Consider the following 19,301-nt stretch of genomic DNA (forward strand, 5'->3'; position numbering starts at 1 on the left):
CAGAAAGACTGGGGAAATGAATAATCAATTAGTTTAAAAATAAGAGTTGTAGTGAGTAGGATGTAATAAGGATGCTCAGAAAGACTGGGGAAATGAATAATCAATTAGTTTAAAAATAAGAGTTGTAGTGAGTAGGATGTAATTAGCAGAGATCGGCTGCCTATAGGTAAAACAAGACAGACTCACCATTAAACTTAACTCATGATGGGAGAGCGGGGACAGGGGATGGGTGACCAGTGGGTACAGAGCTGTCCTCCAGCCAAGAGGGGAAGCCAAAACCAAGGAATGGAGACCCAAGAAAACTCCCACTTGTTAACGCTGAGATACTTACCCGGTATTTCTTTTCTTGTTCAAATTTTTCTTCAAACTTTCGAATCTTCCTCTTGAGGCTCTGGATGTGCTTAGTGAGCTGTGTGATGGTCTGGGGCTCCTTGCCATCCCCACCACTGCATCGAGAAGAGCTTCTTGGCCTGCCATGGTTAGAGACGGACAAAGAACATTTCAGCAAGAGGCTTCCGTGAACACTGCTGCCTAACCTTTGAACCGGGGAGATGAGAGAATTCCAGAGGGCATCTCCTTATGTGACTAGTCAACCGGGAGCCCTCATCATCGCTTGTGACCTCTGACCACAGCATTGCATTGTGGGCCAATATCCTTGGGGACTTTTCACATACAAATGTCAAAATATCAGCAGCACAAGAAATACATTTCTCAAAGCACAGTAAGGCCAGCTTGGGACTCAGACAGCCCTGCTGAGGCGCCCCCTTCAACCGGTTGTACAGGTCACAGTCACTGATGCTTTCAAGCAAGATTTAAATGTGTGGTTAACTATCCTGAGTAAAAGAACCTTTTCAAATATGTCACAAGGAACAGCCCTCTCTCCAGAAAATACTTCCAGGGTCTCACATGAAACACAATTTCCATGCAATTATAATGACTCATTAAGTCCCTTGGATTCATCATACGTGATCCATCCTATAGGAACCCAGGCTGGGATAAACTCGAGAATAGTATATGTTTTGAAGGAAAAAACTAGGGACATCAAGAGAGCATATACTTTTGCCAAGGGAGTCTCCCTTTTAATTACACACCAAAATTATCTGTGCAAGCTAAAAATGAATACCACATAGTTCCTAGAACTTACTCCAGTCTCAAATGCAAAGAACAACTGCAGAGCGTGTGTGGACCCCACTTCAGGCACACAGGGTAATGCTGCTAAAATGACCAATGTGGGGGTCACATCTGACACACAGGAAGAAACAGATAAATGATCAATGGGAGTCAGTTACAGGCACCACATCTTACAATAACTGCTAACTGACCAATGTTGGGGAGGGGGGCACATCTGACTTATAGATACTGCTATAGGCCCATTTGATTTGGAGAGGACAATAGTTATTTTCAGATACCACTTTTCTAGAACCCAACAGGGAGCTGAAGGGAGGCCTTTGTCATTTACATTCCATCCACTGTTGGACATGGGAAGCACACTGAGCTAGTTAAGAATGACACTCTAGATGTTTGCGCAGACACACACTTCTCATTCTACCCAAAACATCCAAACGTATTTTGACTCTCGTGACCATTTCTTCCTCAGACCTCAGATCAATACAGAAGTGGTATTCCCAACTGGAGAGGGAGAACCTTGCTTTATCGCACAGTCTCACAGCTGTATTCCATGGGCACATCTGCCCTATTTCAGAGCTGAATGTCACTGTGTGTTATGGATGTCTTTGGAAAACTGTATTAAATGAAGGTGGTCATCAAAGTGGGCTTTCTTACATCATAAACTGCTGGCTGCTGGGTGGAGAAGGGGCTGACTCAGGGTCCAAGTTGAACCTCTGACTTTGGCTAAAGATGGAGCACCGTGGTGACAGCAACGGATTATCACCATCAGTGATGTGATAGAGCAGCCTGCTGGTGCCTGCAGACTGGAGGTCTTCTGGTGTTCCATCGGTGTCACTCTGCGCATCTTTATGAGTTGGCACGGGGTCTGGGAAAACAAGATGAGAGATCCAGACTTAGAAGTGACAGAGAGCCTTAGGCTGTCATGTTCCTAAATAAAGATCATAACATCAATGATAACGGCATGTTTCTGTCATGTCTCCCTTCTGGAGCTATGAAAAGCTTTCAAAACACTGTCATGTTTGTTCTCACAAAAGCTAGATAGAAAATATTACAAAGCCCCCAACAAAGGTGTTGGATGACTATTTCAGAATGGGTTATCCAAATCAGCACAGCACAAAGATCACATTTCATATCATTTGCACGGTCAGAGGGCACACTGGAAGGAGATGAGTAAGAGAGTTTGGGCAAAAGATACAGACTGTGAGGAACAGAATTATGTATTTGTCAGGAAAGGAGTGGGGGCGAGGAAGTAGGAAGAGAGGAAGGAAACAGAGGAAGACGGGTGAGGAGTCATTCTCTAAAATGAGGACTTACCAACATGCATGATGTCCAGAATGTGCCCAATAGAAACCACAGAGTTCAATACACAGCAGCAATGCCGCTGGGCCAGTATGTAAACACTAAGCCGGAATGAGCTCAGTTCAATCACTGAGACCCACATGATTGGAGGAGAAAACCAATTCCAATAAGTTGTTCTCTGACCCTCACATGTGCCATGGCATTGTTTTTACACACACATATACACAATATAATAAAATCTTAAGAAGAGGAAGGAGGAGGAGGAGGAGGAAGGAAGGGAGGGAGGGAGAGAGGGAAGGAGGGAAGAAGAAATAATAAGATAAAAACCTACTTCAGGATTCTAAAGTATAGTAAAGACCAGCTGAGATATCCAGCCTTGTAGATTAAAGAACTAATGGATTCTTGGACATTCCATTGGTAGACATCCATTGTTGGATTAGCTGGACCACAGCTGATAAGCCATCCTAATAAGCCTCACTTATATATGTGTGTATGTGTGTGTGTTATGTATATATGCATGTATATATGTTTATGTATGTGTGTATAACTACATATGGTATTTATACTATATTATACTATACATTTACATATATGTTATATGAGTTCTGTTCCTCTAGAGAGCTGATACTACTGGTAGTTTGGTAGAGCCTTAGTTCTTGTCCAAACATAACCATTTGAATTGAAAACAGGTTTAATTAAATCAGTTGGCAAGTGTATTTGTGTGTACACTTGTGTAGACAGATTCATTGAGCACTCTGCTCAAAAGAGGCCAAGGCAGACTCAAAGCCAGCCCTGCCATCTGGGAGCAGAGCTGGCAGCCTCTTCCAACCCCACAGGGAGAAGTGTATGGCCACCTTGAACTTGGTGGCTTCTCAAGGATCCTGAGGACATAATCTTTGTTTCTTCCAAAGTAAGGGGCAACATGCCAGAACCCATGGCATGATATGTTATGGTTTAGAGGAAGGGGCTGGGAGCCAAGAATCTGGTAAGTCTATACTGTGTGTGGGGATTCAGCCAGTTTCACGACTTCCTTCTGATTCCTTGTACCAGACATACAGAGCTATGAAAAGACACACAAGGGAAGATTTGCTCTATAAGCTAGCAATGCAGGACCCCACTTATAAATGGTTATAGGATGGACTTCATGTTAAGTGCTCATGCAACAATAAAAGAAATTATTCTTTGCAATTTCCAAAATCTCTGTAACAGATGTATCTTAAACTTTATAAAAAGAAACCCCGAATTAGTGTAAAATTTGAGGTAGGGGTTCCTAAAAGGTGAAGAAGACATCTTAAACTATCAGAACAGTCCAGGAATGAAGTCCTGTGGGAAATCTAAGGGCTTGTGAGAATACTCCACAAAACAAGAGTCTTGTGACCTCAGTTTCTTCAAAACATGGAATTGTTCTTGGAATGTGTTTTCGTGCTCCTCCCAGGTATAGAGGATAGAAGTGAGTTTACTTCGGATTACTCATTACTGCTTGCTGCTATTATTCAATTAAATGTTTAAACTATGCTTTAAATGCCTCTATGGGAAAACATGTTTGTGCCATGTGTGGTTTGTCCTTATGATTGTATACAGCTTGAACTCATGAGAACTTTACTTATGTGGCCTTTCTTAACCCTCAGAGTATAAATTGTCCGAGGCTCTGAATAAAGTTGGTTATTGTAAAAGACTCAAGTCCACCTCATTTATTGGCTCCATCCACCCTGGTCCCACCCCTTCTAGAGTGGTGACATCAGTCTAAGTGCAACAAAGCAGAAATTGTAAGTGTGACTCCTAGGTCTTTCCCAGGCTCACACAAACAGGCTATAATGAAGCTTTTAACAGTGTGTGTGTGTGTGTGTGTGTGTGTGTGTGTGTGTGTGTCCCCACATGTGTGCACTCTCGTGTGTATACACATGGATACCATGTGATAGTCACAGTATAACTTTCTAAAGTTGGTTCTCTCCTTTCATAATGTGAGTCCTGGGGGCCAAGCTCATGTGGTCAGGCTTAGTGGCACTTTACACACTTGTCCAAAAATGAAATTTTAAAATTTGGTTTCTTCATCTACTGAATGAGATTAATGATGCCTTCCTCACAAGGCTAAGAGAGGATGACATTAAATAAAGCCATATCCTTATGAACTTTTAACATATCCACGCAACCTATTTTTCATATTACGTGTGTGTCTAGATATAATTGCAACTTAGTTTTTAAATTTTCAGTTTAATCAGGAGAATCACATCAAAGAAGCTGTTAATCTGATTGGCTAGCTACCCACACCTATTAAACTAATCAACATTAAAATAATTCATCTTAAACTTCCCAATGTTGAGCTAGGGGTGAGCTTGGGGGCCGAGCACTTGCACTAGCATGCAGGGGGCCCTGAACTCAATCTTAAAACAATTTCCAAAACGAAACCAAAGTTTGTCCATGCATCCTTGGTGAGACGTTAGGATAAGGCATAGGAAATTGATAAGTGATCTCCTTGAGAACTGTTAGTTTAATAACTATTATAAATAAGGGAGATAAATATTATTCTGAGAACCTCCTAGGAGCATCTATGGGGTACACTAGGAGAGTTGTCAATCAATTTATGCCTCAACATCCTGGACCTCCTGTCAATGCTTATTTTCAAAGAAGAAGACGATCAAGTGTCTGTGGAGTGACTCACAGTGTCCTAACACTTGTTCTGAGATTTCTGCATGGCAGCCATGTGAAGCTGGTTTTCAATCAGCAGGGAAGGTATACAGCTAGGCTGACCCATCCTGGGGGCGATGGGGGGAGGGGAGGCATGGCATGGTGGTCTGACCAGTTCCTCAAGTAGAAGATGACTCATTTCTGTTGCTGGAAGCTGCTGTGTCTCTGGCAGCCCACTCACTGCACAGTAGGGGACCACGAAGCAGAGAAAGCATTACCTCCAGTATATGGAGGCCAAGAGACTACTTCTGAGCTGGCTGCAACCCCAGGCAGAAGCAGATGTTACGTTACAATGAGTCAGTCAGATTTAAAAATGTATCTTCCTAATGTGGATTTTTCAAAGCAACTGAAACTTTAAATATATCTCTGCAAGAGCCTGAGAGGGCTCGTTCAGATCTGGCAGAACAGTACAGAAGCCAGAGTCTTGCGGACTCATTAATTTCACTCTCGGGTTTGCCACTGGGGTGGGCGCTTAGGTAACATTCAGATATAGTCCAAGGGCCAACCACCAGCCTTGGCCGGGTTTGGGGAGTGAAATAAGCCTAAAGCATGTCCATGATCTTAGCGATTTCCAAGTCTAAGAGTTTCGGCTCTGGTGGTCTCAGAACAGGCAACATGGGAGGGGCAATACTGTCACACACAGTAGGAAGGCTATGGAAACAAACCCAGCTGTCACAGTTAGCTTCATCTATCAACCTGACCCCAACCTAGAGTCACCTGGGAAGAAGAGGGAACTTTAACTGATGGATTGTCCAGGTGAAAATGGCCTCTGGCTATATCTGTAAGGGTTTTTCTTCATTGCTAATTGATGAAGGAGGACCCAGCCCACCACTCCTAGGCAGGTATGGCTGGGCTGTGTAAGAGAAGTCGCTGTACATGATACAGGGAAATGAAGTCAGGAAACTGCATTCAGAAATTGAAAAAGAAGCAACACTTTTCCACGCCTCTGCTTCAATGCCTGGGTTCCTGCCCTGGCTTCCCTGGATGATGAGGGACTATAAAATCCTACGCTGAAATAAACCTTTTTCTCCCCTGGTGGTTTCTGGTCAGCATTTCATCACAGCACCAGAAAACAAACGAGGACATCAACCAAAAATATCTGGTGGATTTCGTCCGGTTTCACTGTAAATGTGCAGTATTTGAGCTTCTGAAGGAGCTAGTAGGTCAACAAGGAGGCAGGAAAGAGAATGCAGGTAAACCTAGAGTCATCTCAATGTACTGGCTGCTGGGGAAGCAGGTGGACTTACTTGGCTAAGAGATCTATAAGGATAGTGGAAGGTATCACCATGCCAAGGTGGCCACGAGTCACAGAGCAGATGAAAGGAATTCTGGATTAGGCTAGCCGTTTAAATAACTATCCGGCAATTTGGGTTCTAGGACTCATATTCTTGTCCATTCTAAAAGGCTGCTGTAAAGCTGGGCAGTGGTGGCACATGCCTTTAATCCCAGCATTCAGGAGGCAGAGGCAAGCAGATCTCTGTGAGTTCGAGGCCAGCTTGGGCAACAGAGTGAGTTCCAGGAAAGGCTCCAATGCTACACAGAGAAACCCTGTCTCAAAAAAAAACAAAAAAAAAGTAGCTTTAGAAATGACCTAAGACATGGCCATGGCCATGTATACATTTTGAAGTGCTTTCTTTGATAAAGTGTCAAGGTAGCACTACCTACTTTAAATGCTACAAAGATCACTATAAAAGCAGAGGAGAAAAATTTAGCAGAACACAGAGTCAGGTTATATCATAGGCAGAGCACAGGCTAGACTTTAGTGCAACAAATGTAGCTTCAGCTTGAATATCAGTGATTATTCAGCCATCTCCTCCACAGATTATCGCTGTTATAGATAGCTTCTGCTTAAGGAAACTAGTACAATGTCAACCACATTGTCAAGACTCTAGAGGGGACTTCCAAAATGAACTGTGAATGTTACTCCCGCACCATGAAACAGTTAGAAATGATGAGACAGTCGGTATTTAAAGACAAAGGTAATCATCATGAGGTGGAACTAATGGAAAGTAAATTCTGAATGGGCAAGAATGCCCCCCTGTTAAATAATGATAACTTGGCCATGGAGAAGGCTAAGAGGACAAAGGCATTTGTTGTCAAGTCTAAAAACCTGAATCCAATCCCCAGGAGCCATATTAAAAGAGACAACTGATTCCTGAAAGGTAGCCCTCTGATCTTCACAGGTTCATAAAGGCATGCATGTCTACACACACACACACACACACACACACACACACACACACACACACACACACACGCACACACACAAATAATTTAAAAGTTAAAAATAATAATAGCTAACATTTCTTGAATATTTACCATGATTCATGTGTGGCGTGTTTCACACATATTATTCTGTATAATTTCACAACAAAACTAAGAATTTTCTGCCATTTTCAAGAAGAGGAAACTGAGGCATGGAATATTAAATAGCCTATGAAAGGTCACCAGACCAGCTCATAAAGATGTGCAAGGAGCTATTATTTCAGAACCCAGATGAACAATAAATAACACATTTGACCTTTCAAGAAGGCTATGGTCTAAATCTCATACTGAAATAATCTCATACCAAGGTCATTTAAAAATAAAACCGAATAACTGGGTCATGTTTTGCAATGAATACAAACTCTCTTGACACATGAAGCAAAGGGCAAAGTTGAATTAATGTCTTTTTGACAGACATGTCAGTACCAATGCTTACAAATAGATCCTAGATTAATCTTACTTTACATTTCTAAAATGGCATCTAAGAGGAGTAGCACAAATCCTAATTGGTCTTATAATAAAAACCTGGGGCCAGATATCAGGGTAAATGCTGAAAGATCAGAGGAAACAAGCCACAGCAACTCCTCAACTCACCAACTCCTCAGCAGAAAGGGGAAGATCCTGTCTCCATGAATCCTCAGACTTAGCCCTCAGCCGAAAGGGGGAGTCATACTCGAAAGGGGGAGTCATACTCCTGTCTCCTCCCGCCTTATATTCCTTTCTCTGCCCAGCCATATCACCTCCTGTCTCAACCTTCCTAGTGCTGGGATTAAAGGTGTGTGACTCCCAAATACTGCGATTAAAGGTGTGAGCCACCACCGCCTGGCTGTTTCTCTTTTAGACTGGATTAATCTCGTGTAGCCCAGGGTGGGCTTGGACTCACAGAGATCTGTCTGCCTCTGCCTCCCAAGTGCTAGGATTAAAGGTGTGTGCCACCACTGCCTGACCTTTATGGCTAATTCAGAGAGGGCTGGCTCTGCCCTCTGATTTTCAGACAAGCTTTATTTGTTAGAGCATATACAAAATATCACCACAAAGAGAAAGTACATAGTGATAAGTGTAAGTTTGTAGGTGCTGTATTTTTTTTTAAACATGTATGGCTGTCTTACCTTCTGAGTGACACATATGCATCTGGTACCCAGGAAGGCCAGAAAAGGATACAGAATCCCCTAGAACTGGAGTTACAGACAGTTGTGAGCCACCACGTGGTGTTGGGAATTGAACCGGGGTCCTGTGGAAGAGCAGCCAGTGATCTTAACCGCTGAGCCATCCCTCCAGTCATAGCTATAGATCATTTTCAAGTGAGTGAAAACACCAAACAGCCTCGGGTCAACGTCTCAAACCATGGGAGGCATCACAATGGCAGATGACTTGCAGTGTGGGCCAGAGGGTGATGGAGCCAGAGGGAACTGACCCGTCTGCGCTCCACATGTAATAAGCTTGATGGGCAACAGATTCTGAGTTCTTACAGAACATACAAATAATAGAAAAGCTGAGAAAGTGACTCACATCAGCAGGAATGGCTTGGGAAACAACCCTAAAGGCATCATCATTTTGTTAAAATAAAAGTTTTATGCCCATAGTTTAAAAGGCATTAATTCATTTTTTTTTTTTAAACTGATGCCATTGTAGATGTCCATGGTGTTGTGAAAATTGAAGGCTAGGGTCCCCTGCTCATTTTGCCTTGTCCCACACCCATGAATGGTAGCATCTGGGAGAATTAAACTTGTGGTGATATTTTGTGTGCACTCTTAACAGATAAAGCTTGCCTGAAGATCAGAGGACAGAGCCTGCCACTAGATTAAACAGAGAGGCCATTCTTCAGGTAACAGAGACCAAACTCCTCCCATTGTAAAAGTGTCTCCCTTTTTTTTTTTTTAATGTGTGGGGGGGGGGACTCTCTCTGGCTTTTTTTAACTAATTCCCCCCCTTTAAGAAATCCCGGCTGAGTCACCAAATCTGCTGAGAGTGACAGTTTGGATGACTGTGAAGCAGCAGGCTGAGGAGGGGGGCCAGAGGAAGCCACAACCCACCAGGAGAGGAAAGAGGTGAAGGAGCCAGCTGTCTGCATGGGGGGGATGTGAAAAAAAGTGGCCAACTCTTGTGGCTTCTGGAGCCCCCAAAAACCTGTGGGGTCTCCTGCCGAGAGGCTGCAACAAAATCTTAGCTGGCAGGGTAGCGACTCCGACCCAGGTCGGGTGGAGACTCCAGCCACATACAGCTCTGGCCTGTGCTGGTGGCTGCAAAGCCACAGGCAAGTGGCTTTTTTGTGAATTCACCCCCCAAAAGTTGGACACCAGATGTTGCACGAATCCTAGTTGGACTTATAATATCGGGGTAAATGCTGAAAGATCAGAGTAAACAGGCCACAGTCACTTCTCACCTCGCCAACTCCTCAGCTGAAAGGGGAAGATCCTGTCTCCACGAATCCTCAAACTGAATGCCCTGGAATCCTCAGCCTAAGAGACTGAGTTCCTGTCTCCTCCTACCTTATATGCCTTTCTCCACTCAGCCATACCACTTCCTGTCTCAGCCTTCCTAGTGCTGGGATTAATGGCATGTGTGCTTCCCAAGTACTGGGAGCAAAGGCATGAGATCCCAAGTGCTGGAATTAAAGGTGTGTGCCACCACTGCCTGGCCTCTGTGCTTAATCTAGTGGCAGGTTCTGTTCTCTGATCTTCAGGCAAATTTTATTTGTTAGAGTACAAACAAAATAGCCCCACATAAACTGCCTCTGCCCATGTTGGTGAATAAAACTCTAATTTAATCCAGCAGCACACTCAAGAAAGGCACAAGGGCCCGTGGGCAGTTCTGAGCCGAGACGCTAACATGACCGCAAAGCTGAGTCTTGAAGCTTCAGTCTAAGAACAGACTTAAACAGTTAGTAGACAAAGCAGTTATAGGAAGTGCACATAGGCTGCCAGCTTAGTTGAGTGGATGGTGAACACTAGTGGAGAAGAACTGGGGGAGCACCAGCCCAAGCTGCCCCCTTTGTTCCCAATCTCTGCCCACCACTACCTGTGGCACCATCAGCCAAGTTACACTGCTGTTTTCCCCTCTTTAATCTGGGGATCGTGATGAAGCTGGCCTCGGTTGGTTATGGAGAAGATAAAATAGAAAAACCCACTCAACCCCTGGAAGCAAGCGAAGAGAACATGGTTAGTTTGTGTTGATGTTACTCATCTCAATGCAATATGGCGCACTTCCAAGCCTAAGCATTACTGGCATTAGGGGGCTGGCAGTTCTCTCAGGGAGTTTTTTTTTTTTTTTTTTTTTTTTTTTTTTTTTTTTTTTTTTTTTTTTTTTTTTTTTTTTTTTTTTTTTTTTTTTTTTTTTTTTTTTTTTTTTTTTTTTTTTTTTTTTTTTTTTTTTTTTTTTTTTTTTTTTTTTTTTTTTTTTTTTTTTTTTTTTTTTTTTTTTTTTTTTTTTTTTTTTTTTTTTTTTTTTTTTTTTTTTTTTTTTTTTTTACTTCAAACAGATGGTGGTACATTCTGAGAAGATCAGAAGGCTCTAGAAAGGGCCCTGGGAGGTGGTTCAGTGGTTAAGAGCGCTCACTGTTCTTACAGAGGACCCAAGTTCAGTTCCCAACACCAACAGGGCAGCTCATAACCTTCTGTAATTCCAGTTTCAGATGATCCAACACCCTCTTCTGACCTCCGTAGGCACTGCACACATGGAACATATACATCCATGCAGGCAGGCAAAATATTCATATACATAAAAGATATATTTATTTTTATATATAAAAATAATATATAAAAATGCCAAGCAGTGGTGGCACATGTGTTTAATCCCAGCACTTGGACACCTGGGAGGCAAGGCAGGTAGATCTCTGAGTTCTGAGTTCGAAGCCAGCCTGATTTATAGAGCAAGTTCCAGGACAGCCAAGGCTGTTACACAGAGAAACCTTGTCTCAAAAAAACAAAATAATAATAATAATAATAATAATAATAATAATAATAATAATAATAAAATGACATATAAAAGGTTCAAGAAAGGTTTGCAGGCATATATACCCAGAAGAGCCCATGCAGTTCTACATAACCATATAAGCAATAAAGCATCAAAGAGGTATTGGGGGATCATGTGAACTCCTGAAGTTGGAATGATATAGATCCTCTCTAACCCAAGCTTTATAGCCTATCTAATGCTGGGGAACGGGTCATATGAATGACGATGGCCACCTATTGGGACACCTGAGATACTTTTCTGTTCTATAAATCCAACTGTAAACTGCACCTACAAGAACATATTTCGTGACACCCCGCTGTGGCACTGAGTTCTGGGAAGCTTGTCCAGCATCTAGCTCCATCCCTCATTTTAATTTTGCAAATTGAGGTGTGTAACCCTGTCATGTGGAGATTCGCTGGGATTTCCAAGTCACTTGCAACTCTGGTCAAGTGCAGTGCTTTGAATCAGGAATGGGAAGACAGGGCTTTCTTTGACTCAGACTAAGACAAGACCTATAGATCACACAGAATCCTTGAAGAGAAAACAGATGGTCAACATCATTGTCATACTCAAATGGAGAACTTATAAATCAAGATCTTAACTACACACTGCTGAAGGAATATTTATAGCAATGGATGTTCAGCTATCTTTGAGGACCATGTTCACTCAAACTTCCACTCTATCAGTCACCTTGGAGAGACAGAACAAAGGGTATGCTCAGCCACATGGAATGCCAGACCGTCCTTGAGTTCTTCCAGAAACACAGATATAACAGAGAAGCTGAAAAAAAATGACTCCCATTGGCAGGAATGGCGTGGAAAATGATCCTAGAGACATCATCATTCTGTTAAAATCAAAAGAAAAAATTTCATGCCCACGGTTTTAAAGGGATTTTTAAAACTGATAACCGTTGTAGATTTCCTTGTGCACACTTCAAAATGAAAAGCCATTGTCAAGATAACCCTCAAGCCATTTTCCACCCAGTGACCCCAGAACAGACACTAATACCAGAGTGAAAATATTTACTCAAATGATGAGCACTGATCCAGCTACAGTGAGTTTTGTGTCTACCACACAGATTCCTCTCTTGGTCAGTCTGAGCAGCTATGACAAACTGCCAGAGACTAGGTAAACAAGAAAAGTTCCTTTCTCACAGTTCTGCAGGTGGGAAGTCTGAGGTCAGGGCACCAGCCATGTCAAGCCATTGAGAGAGCCCTCTTCTAGGCTACAAATAGCTGACTTCTCTCTGTACCCTAATAAAGTAGAAAGCCAGTCAGCTAGCTTTCTGGACTCTTAGGATAGGAAGTGTCCCATTCATGAGGGCTACACTAAAAGGCCCCTTCTCCAAAGACTAGGAGACACAAAGATTCAATCCATATTAATTTCTATCCTACACTATGTGTTTTGCCAAGTTACAGGTAGGATGCCCTATGCAAGATTATCTGGGACTGGGACTCCTCAGCATGTGAGAGACATTTCACCCCAAAGCCAGAACAGTCCTCCATAAGCAAGAACAGTTCCTGGTCCTTTCAATGCTCTCAAATTACCCCCATCACTTCACTCTAGGGTCCCCTGTACCCTTAAGATTTGTGTACGTCCCCTTCCTTGTCCATTTACCATCACACTTGCCTATGACCTTGGTACATGAACACCTTCCTCATCTTGGTGTTAATGGATGAAGCTGATTGGCCCTAGATCCTGAGTTGTAAGTTCCCTGTGGGTTATGATAACAAAAACTATAGTCACTGAAGCCTTGAAATTCTCTTCCTAAGACATTGTCCACTTAACCAGTGGATCCTGTTACTCAGAGTGTTTATAAAATATGCAGAGTCTAGGACTTCCAAGACTGACTGAGGCAGTGGTTCTCAACCTTCCTAATGCTGAGACCCTTTAATATGGTTCCTCATGTTGTGGTGACCCCCAACCATAACATCGTTTTCATTGCTACTTTCATAACTGCAATTTGGTTACTGTTATGAATCGTAATGTAAGTATCTGATATGCAGGATGGTCTTAAGCAACCCCAGTGGAAGGGTAATTCGCCCCCCCCATCCCCCCACCCCCCCCACCCCCCGCAAAGGGGTTGAAACCCATAGGTTGTGGGCCACTTCTCTAAGGTAAAGTCTGAAAACCCCCATGCGGGAAAATCTTCCTAGTGGCTATGGTGTGTAAGAAGCCTCTATAATGCCAATGAGAACACACTGTGCCTACAGGACACCGGGAAACCCATTCTTGTGGCAGGTGAAAGGTCCACTTAACCAGTGGATCCTGTTACTCAGAGTGTTTCACAGAACTAGCTTCACAGAACAGGAAGCCATTTCAATCATCTTACTGGGCAAGTAGGAACTTTACAATCAAGTTCAAGACCACTATTTGAACCACCAGACAAGGGACTACCACTCTTTGATCAAATCGTCAAGATGTGTACTGTGAAAATTTAAATAACATAAGTCATGTACTAATGAAGTCTAAAGTGAAGTCACTTTTTAGAGTGACATTAATATACACTTGTGAATTTTACCATTAGTAGTCACTGGTGGCAAATTATGTCCAGGAATTCCCATAAAAAATCCACCTCGGTGGATTTTGTTCTTCTCATACTAACATCGAGCACAGGGTTAGAAGGTAAGACTTTAAGAAAATTAAATTTCTGTTAATATAATCTTTTATGGACTTGTGGTCATTTATGATCATCAATATGCAATCCTCTTTTCACCAAAGATTTAAATGCATGTGCATGCACACATATGTACTCATGCACAGGTACACACACACACACGCCCTATAGTTCCAAAACACTAAAATATAACCCCAGAAATCCATATAGACACTTCCTACCAATTAAGAGCTACTAATCAATCTATGGACATGAAAGCGGGACATGTCCCCCACCCCTGGACAAAGAACTAAGGCAACTGTAGGAGGTTGAGGGCAAGAAAAGTAGCCCTTCCCCAGGGAGGAGTCCCCTAATTGGTTATCCAATATGAAGGAGTCAGCCCTGAAATAATGTACATGCCTGAAATACTGAACAGACTCAGCAGGTTGTGTTGGGGGAGGAGCGGGGAGTTATAACAAAAAAAAAAACCGAGGAGGCCAGGAATTTAAGGGGGTAGTGGAAGGAGTCGGAAGAAGGAAAGAAATTATGTAATTACATTTTAATTAGCAGAAAACAAACTGCTGTTCTGAACAGGAACCTGTGAGTCATAAAATGTACAGGCTTCCTGTTGAAGTGTGACTTGGAAGTGCGTGAGACCAACCCATACCTCACACACGCCAAAGCGTTTTACAAATTCTAATCATCTTGACAATTCCTCAGCTAGATGAAGAAACTCTCTAGGGACCATGAAAACACCTAGCTCTCTAAATTTTCCAGAGTCTAATCACCTCAACTAGTTACCTGGCAGAGCTCTGAGTACTTCCAAATTTTCTGCATTAAAAAAAAAAAAAAAATCCAGTACTGAAACCACAAGGCCTTTCTCAGAGTCTGTCCCTGCCATTTATCACTGAACACAGAAGACATTGCTGTGCCTCTCTGTGAGCAGTCACTAGGAAAGCTCAGAATTTATTTGCATTTCACAAGGGGGTTTTAAGGCTTGTTCAAAATTCAGTTGACCCAGAAAGACAAAAAAATATGCAAAATAATCGATATCCAAAAATTAAAAATCATCATGAAAACACCAAAAAAAACCACATCTATATCCAATACACAACAAATATTAAACACTCTGTGCTATATACTTGGGCAGCTAGTCCAAACATCAGACAATTCAAAGGTCAATTTACAATTTTGCTTGAGACTTCCATACATGTTGTGTATGCTATTTGTCTGGAAGAGACAGAATACAAGGTTGAAGAAGTGGAGGCATTCTGTAAACAATCTGACTTACGACACTGATTGGACCCCTACCCTAGTCTATCTGTATTTGACCCAATCACGGTGGCCAGTACAGGAGGGGAGCTTACCTACCACCCCAAGAAGGCCACCACCTGTCAATGACACATGGCCACAGGGCACTCTTTTGCCACTCACCAGCTGTGTCCCACTAGGCCTTGGGTCCTGACACCAACAAGTATTATTTCACAGTTCACTTCAGTAGGTTTTTATCACAAGATGCACAAACAGTGTCCACATCATAGGAATATAAATAACAGGAAAGGCTCCTATAGTCACTCTTATTAAAACAAAGTCTAACAAGGCAGATGACTCTTCAGCCTGCTTTGGCCACAGGAGACGGCCTTAAACAGAAGTGTGTTGAGGACTGCTGTTCGTGCTTCTGAATCAAATTGCTATTTTCAATCTCTTTCTCTGGCTCCTGGAGATTAGGGGCTTCTCCTAGAGCTTGCTCACCTAAGCCCTTTCCTGCTGTCTGCCCCCACCTCCCCCACCCTCCCCTCTCCATCCCATCCAAGGGGCTGTCTACAAGCCTCTGGCCTATTTGTAAAGAGAAGGATAATCTCCCCTCTTCATTTCTACTCAGGTAAATTGGTGTTTCCTTCCTCTCTAATTCTTCCTGAGAGCATTAATTTGCCTTCTGTTGGCTAGCCAATCAGCCATCTCTGGGATTAAAACTAGAAAAAAAACCACACACACACACACACACACACACACACACACACACACACACACACACACACAGAGAGAGAGAGAGAGAGAGAGAGAGAGAGAGAGAGAGAGAGAGAGAGAGAGAGAGAGAATCAGACACATTTTGAGACTTTTTGAAATGAAAATACAGAAGCAACAAGAACAAGAAGAACAAGGATACATGATTAGAATGAGCCAAGAGCTTAACACTCACCCCTGCATTCTCTATTGAATGATCATTGTACAATCAGTTAAACAGAGAGAGGGTAGTGGGGTTGAAAGTCCCCTAATCCACAGTAACTCAAAAGCATGCTAGGTTTCAAGACAGACCAGACCATCTACATCCAGTAATATAAAAGAACTCTCCTTCTCACAGAACAACCAGAAAAATGACAAGAAGTGACCGGTGCTTTCAGCCGACTATGGTTTCAGTAAAGTCTGCCTTGCAGCTAATCCTAAATTCTCACGGTCTCTCTCACCAGCCCCTCGGCTTGGGCTTTGATGTTGCATCATTTTCCCCCAGGAGTCCAGGTGAAGGCTGAGCTGTCTCCAGAGTATCATTTGGGGCATCCCCAGACTCTGCCTCTTACCTGCAGAATCGACGTTGTTGTCGGCAGGCACACTCTGGGTGGAAGCTGGGGCTGGGTCCTTAACTCCGTGCACCTGGCCATCTTCTTCCTGGCCCGTCAGAAACGCGGAGCACAGATCAGATTCGAGGGCTTGGAGCTTCAGCAAGGAATTCTGCCAACAGAAGCAGAACATGAAGCCAGCTAAGCGGAAGCCTAACACAACGCACCGGGTCTACAGCTCTCCAGCACCTTTCTCCGGTGCCTGGCAGGAAAAGGGTCTCCGGCTGGCTGCAGCTGCTTCAGGGAAAGGAGCTGGTGCCCGAGTCAGATGCGCATTGGTCCACGTGCAGCCTCAATTTCTGGCTCATTGAAATCCTAACGTAAACGGTTTATCTGTGACACATGGGACCTGTGATTTCGTCAGCAAGAGACACTGCATCTGGAGAGCCAATCTCAGAAGGTGTCTGCTTCCCGAGTGTAGAGGCTTGCTTTACACACTGCAACTGTTTCACTCACTGGGCTGACATCAGGAGCCAGATATTAGGCCACTCCCAGGCTACCATTCATAAAAGCCATGGTCCCTCCAAGACACGGGACTGCGGCAGACCGCGGCACACAAAGAGTTACTGCTGCAGAGGCTGCCCGGCGTGCAGGAGGGGCTTCTGGGCTCCCTCAGCCAGCTGCACACTCGGGCTTCTAAAGTTACTTCTCTTGCAGGGGATGCTGCGGCTACCTCCTCCGGAGAACAGAGTCTAGGGAGACAGCACTGTTCCCTTTAGCCTAACTTAGCTACTTGAGGGAGAGCAATTGATCCTTTCCAGCCTACGGTCCAATCTCCCGCCTACCCCTTCATGTCGCACTTGAAATTTCTCCCAGGTTCTTCTTAGTAAGAACAAGTCACGCAGACTGACTGACGCACCTATGATGCAGCAGTCCAGCACATTGATTCCCCCAGGCAGGTGAATATGAGTCATGCCTGAGTCCCTGCTGGGCACTGCGACCCCACAGTGGGACAGCTCAGCAGGTCACAGGAGCAATTCCACCCACCTCCATCCAGCTGTGGCAGGGCGGCCAGGGGGAGCAGGGCAATTGGTTATTCTCCTACCCAAACCTTCCAACATATGCACATTCACACTACTCACCCCCCTCACATATGCCACAGGCACACACTGGAGCACCCCACTCTACAGCTCCACCCCTGCCTGTCCCATATACCCACACACACACACACAACCTCCCACAGCCTTGCTTCTAACACCACGCACACACACATATACCCTAACCCCCAAATGCCCTCGCTCACACTGCATATGCACCGTTTCACCCCAACCTCAACCCACACTTACATACCCTATTCTACACACACATCCCGCACTCTACTTACCACTCTCTCATACTAATATAAAAACCCCCCACTCTTCCGCCTATCCACACATACACTTCCACACCCTTCTCCTCTCCTTCATGCATGTCCAATACCTGCACATCAACCCCCGTTCCTTCACACTGTGCCTCTAATTCACACCCCTGCCTTATATACACTCTCATATGCACACCTACCCCAGCATCTCCCCCCACATCACTCTCTCCCTTCTACCTGTACCAGCCGTGCCCCGCCCCCTCATGCCCTCATCCACTGAGCGGATGCTACAGCAGTGTCTTTACACGACGCTCCCTGAGGGATGTCTGAAACTTCCCCGGACATTTTGAAGTCAGTGGGCACCTCGGCAGCTCAGGTCCCTCCTCCACCATGCACAGATAGGCTCATGAGCTGACCGGAACAACATCAGCCCTCAGAGGTGATTCCTAACAACCCCAGCTCAGACAAAGCACTATGGCCTGAGAGTAGATGACTTCCAGGGCCCTCTTCTCCTTTCTGGACATGTCTCTAGCAGCTGAGAGCCCAAGGTTACTGAGAGAAGTAGAAAAGAACAAAGGCACCAAGTTTCCAGAAGAATCTAGTCATTAGCAACGGATCAGCTGGTGGACACCAAGGATGATTTCAAGGAAACCTGCCACCAGGACACCAGGGTGGGCTCTTCAAAAAGCACAAAAGTGCACTGAAGAGTTAGACGATGTCATGGAAAGGTGACATGATTGGTCACTGTAGGAAATACCATGGTGGGCCCTGATCCTGAGAATATAAATACCATATAACACAACTCCACTGTTGGGTATGTACCCAAAAGAGTTGAAAGTGAAGGCTTGGACAGGTCTGTACACACCCACATCTATAGCATTTCCAGAGCTTAGAAGTGTTGCAGCTGAATTTTGTCTCCACAGTTCCTCTAATGAAACTCTTTCCTCAATGTGACTACTCTTAAAGATGGGGCCTTTAAAGATGTAAATAAAGCTAAAAGGGGCCATAAGGATCAGAACCCAAGCCAATAAGACTGATGTCCTCATAAAAGCCAGAGACCATGGGGACAGTCATATATGGAAGGCTCTATGAGCATCCCATTTAAAAGCAACCATCTACAAGTCAAGGAGCAAGGCCACAGGAAAAACCAAGGCAGCTGGCTCCTTGACCTTGAATTTCCCGATGTTTTTGTTTTGTTTTGTTTTTTTGTTTTGTTTTGTTTTGTTTTGCAGTTGAAGCTGTCCAGTCTGTGGTAGTTTGTAATGGCACCATTCAAAAACTAACACGAGGTACAAGAACCCAGGTGTCCATGGACAGATAAATGGATACCCCAAACATGGATGAACTTCCAAAGAACAGGTCTCAAAATTCAAGGGGAAGATCCTGACTGACACAGGCCATCACACAGTGACATGAACTAGTCCCAGAAGGCTGAATCCTGTGTAATTCCACCGAGTAAGGG

The 19,301-nt window shown here is 44.0% G+C and overlaps 1 protein-coding gene across 6 annotated transcripts in view; it reads right to left on the reverse strand.

The window, feature by feature from the left end:
• Positions 1-19,301, reverse strand: part of Fam13c (family with sequence similarity 13 member C) — a 112,047-nt gene that overhangs the window by 18,474 nt on the left and 74,272 nt on the right. For all 6 annotated transcript variants that reach the window (XM_052744742.1, XM_052744737.1, XM_052744738.1 and 3 more), the window contains 3 exons: positions 16,501-16,651; positions 1,783-1,993; positions 332-470 (listed from right to left, as the gene is read on the reverse strand). In XM_052744742.1, coding sequence (XP_052600702.1) covers positions 332-470; positions 1,783-1,993; positions 16,501-16,651 — 501 coding nt within the window. The remainder of the gene's footprint in view (positions 1-331; positions 471-1,782; positions 1,994-16,500; positions 16,652-19,301) is intronic.

This window comes from Peromyscus californicus, unplaced genomic scaffold, assembly GCF_007827085.1.
Source record: "Peromyscus californicus insignis strain IS unplaced genomic scaffold, ASM782708v3 Scaffold_19__1_contigs__length_69161282, whole genome shotgun sequence".
NCBI lineage: Eukaryota > Metazoa > Chordata > Mammalia > Rodentia > Cricetidae > Peromyscus > Peromyscus californicus.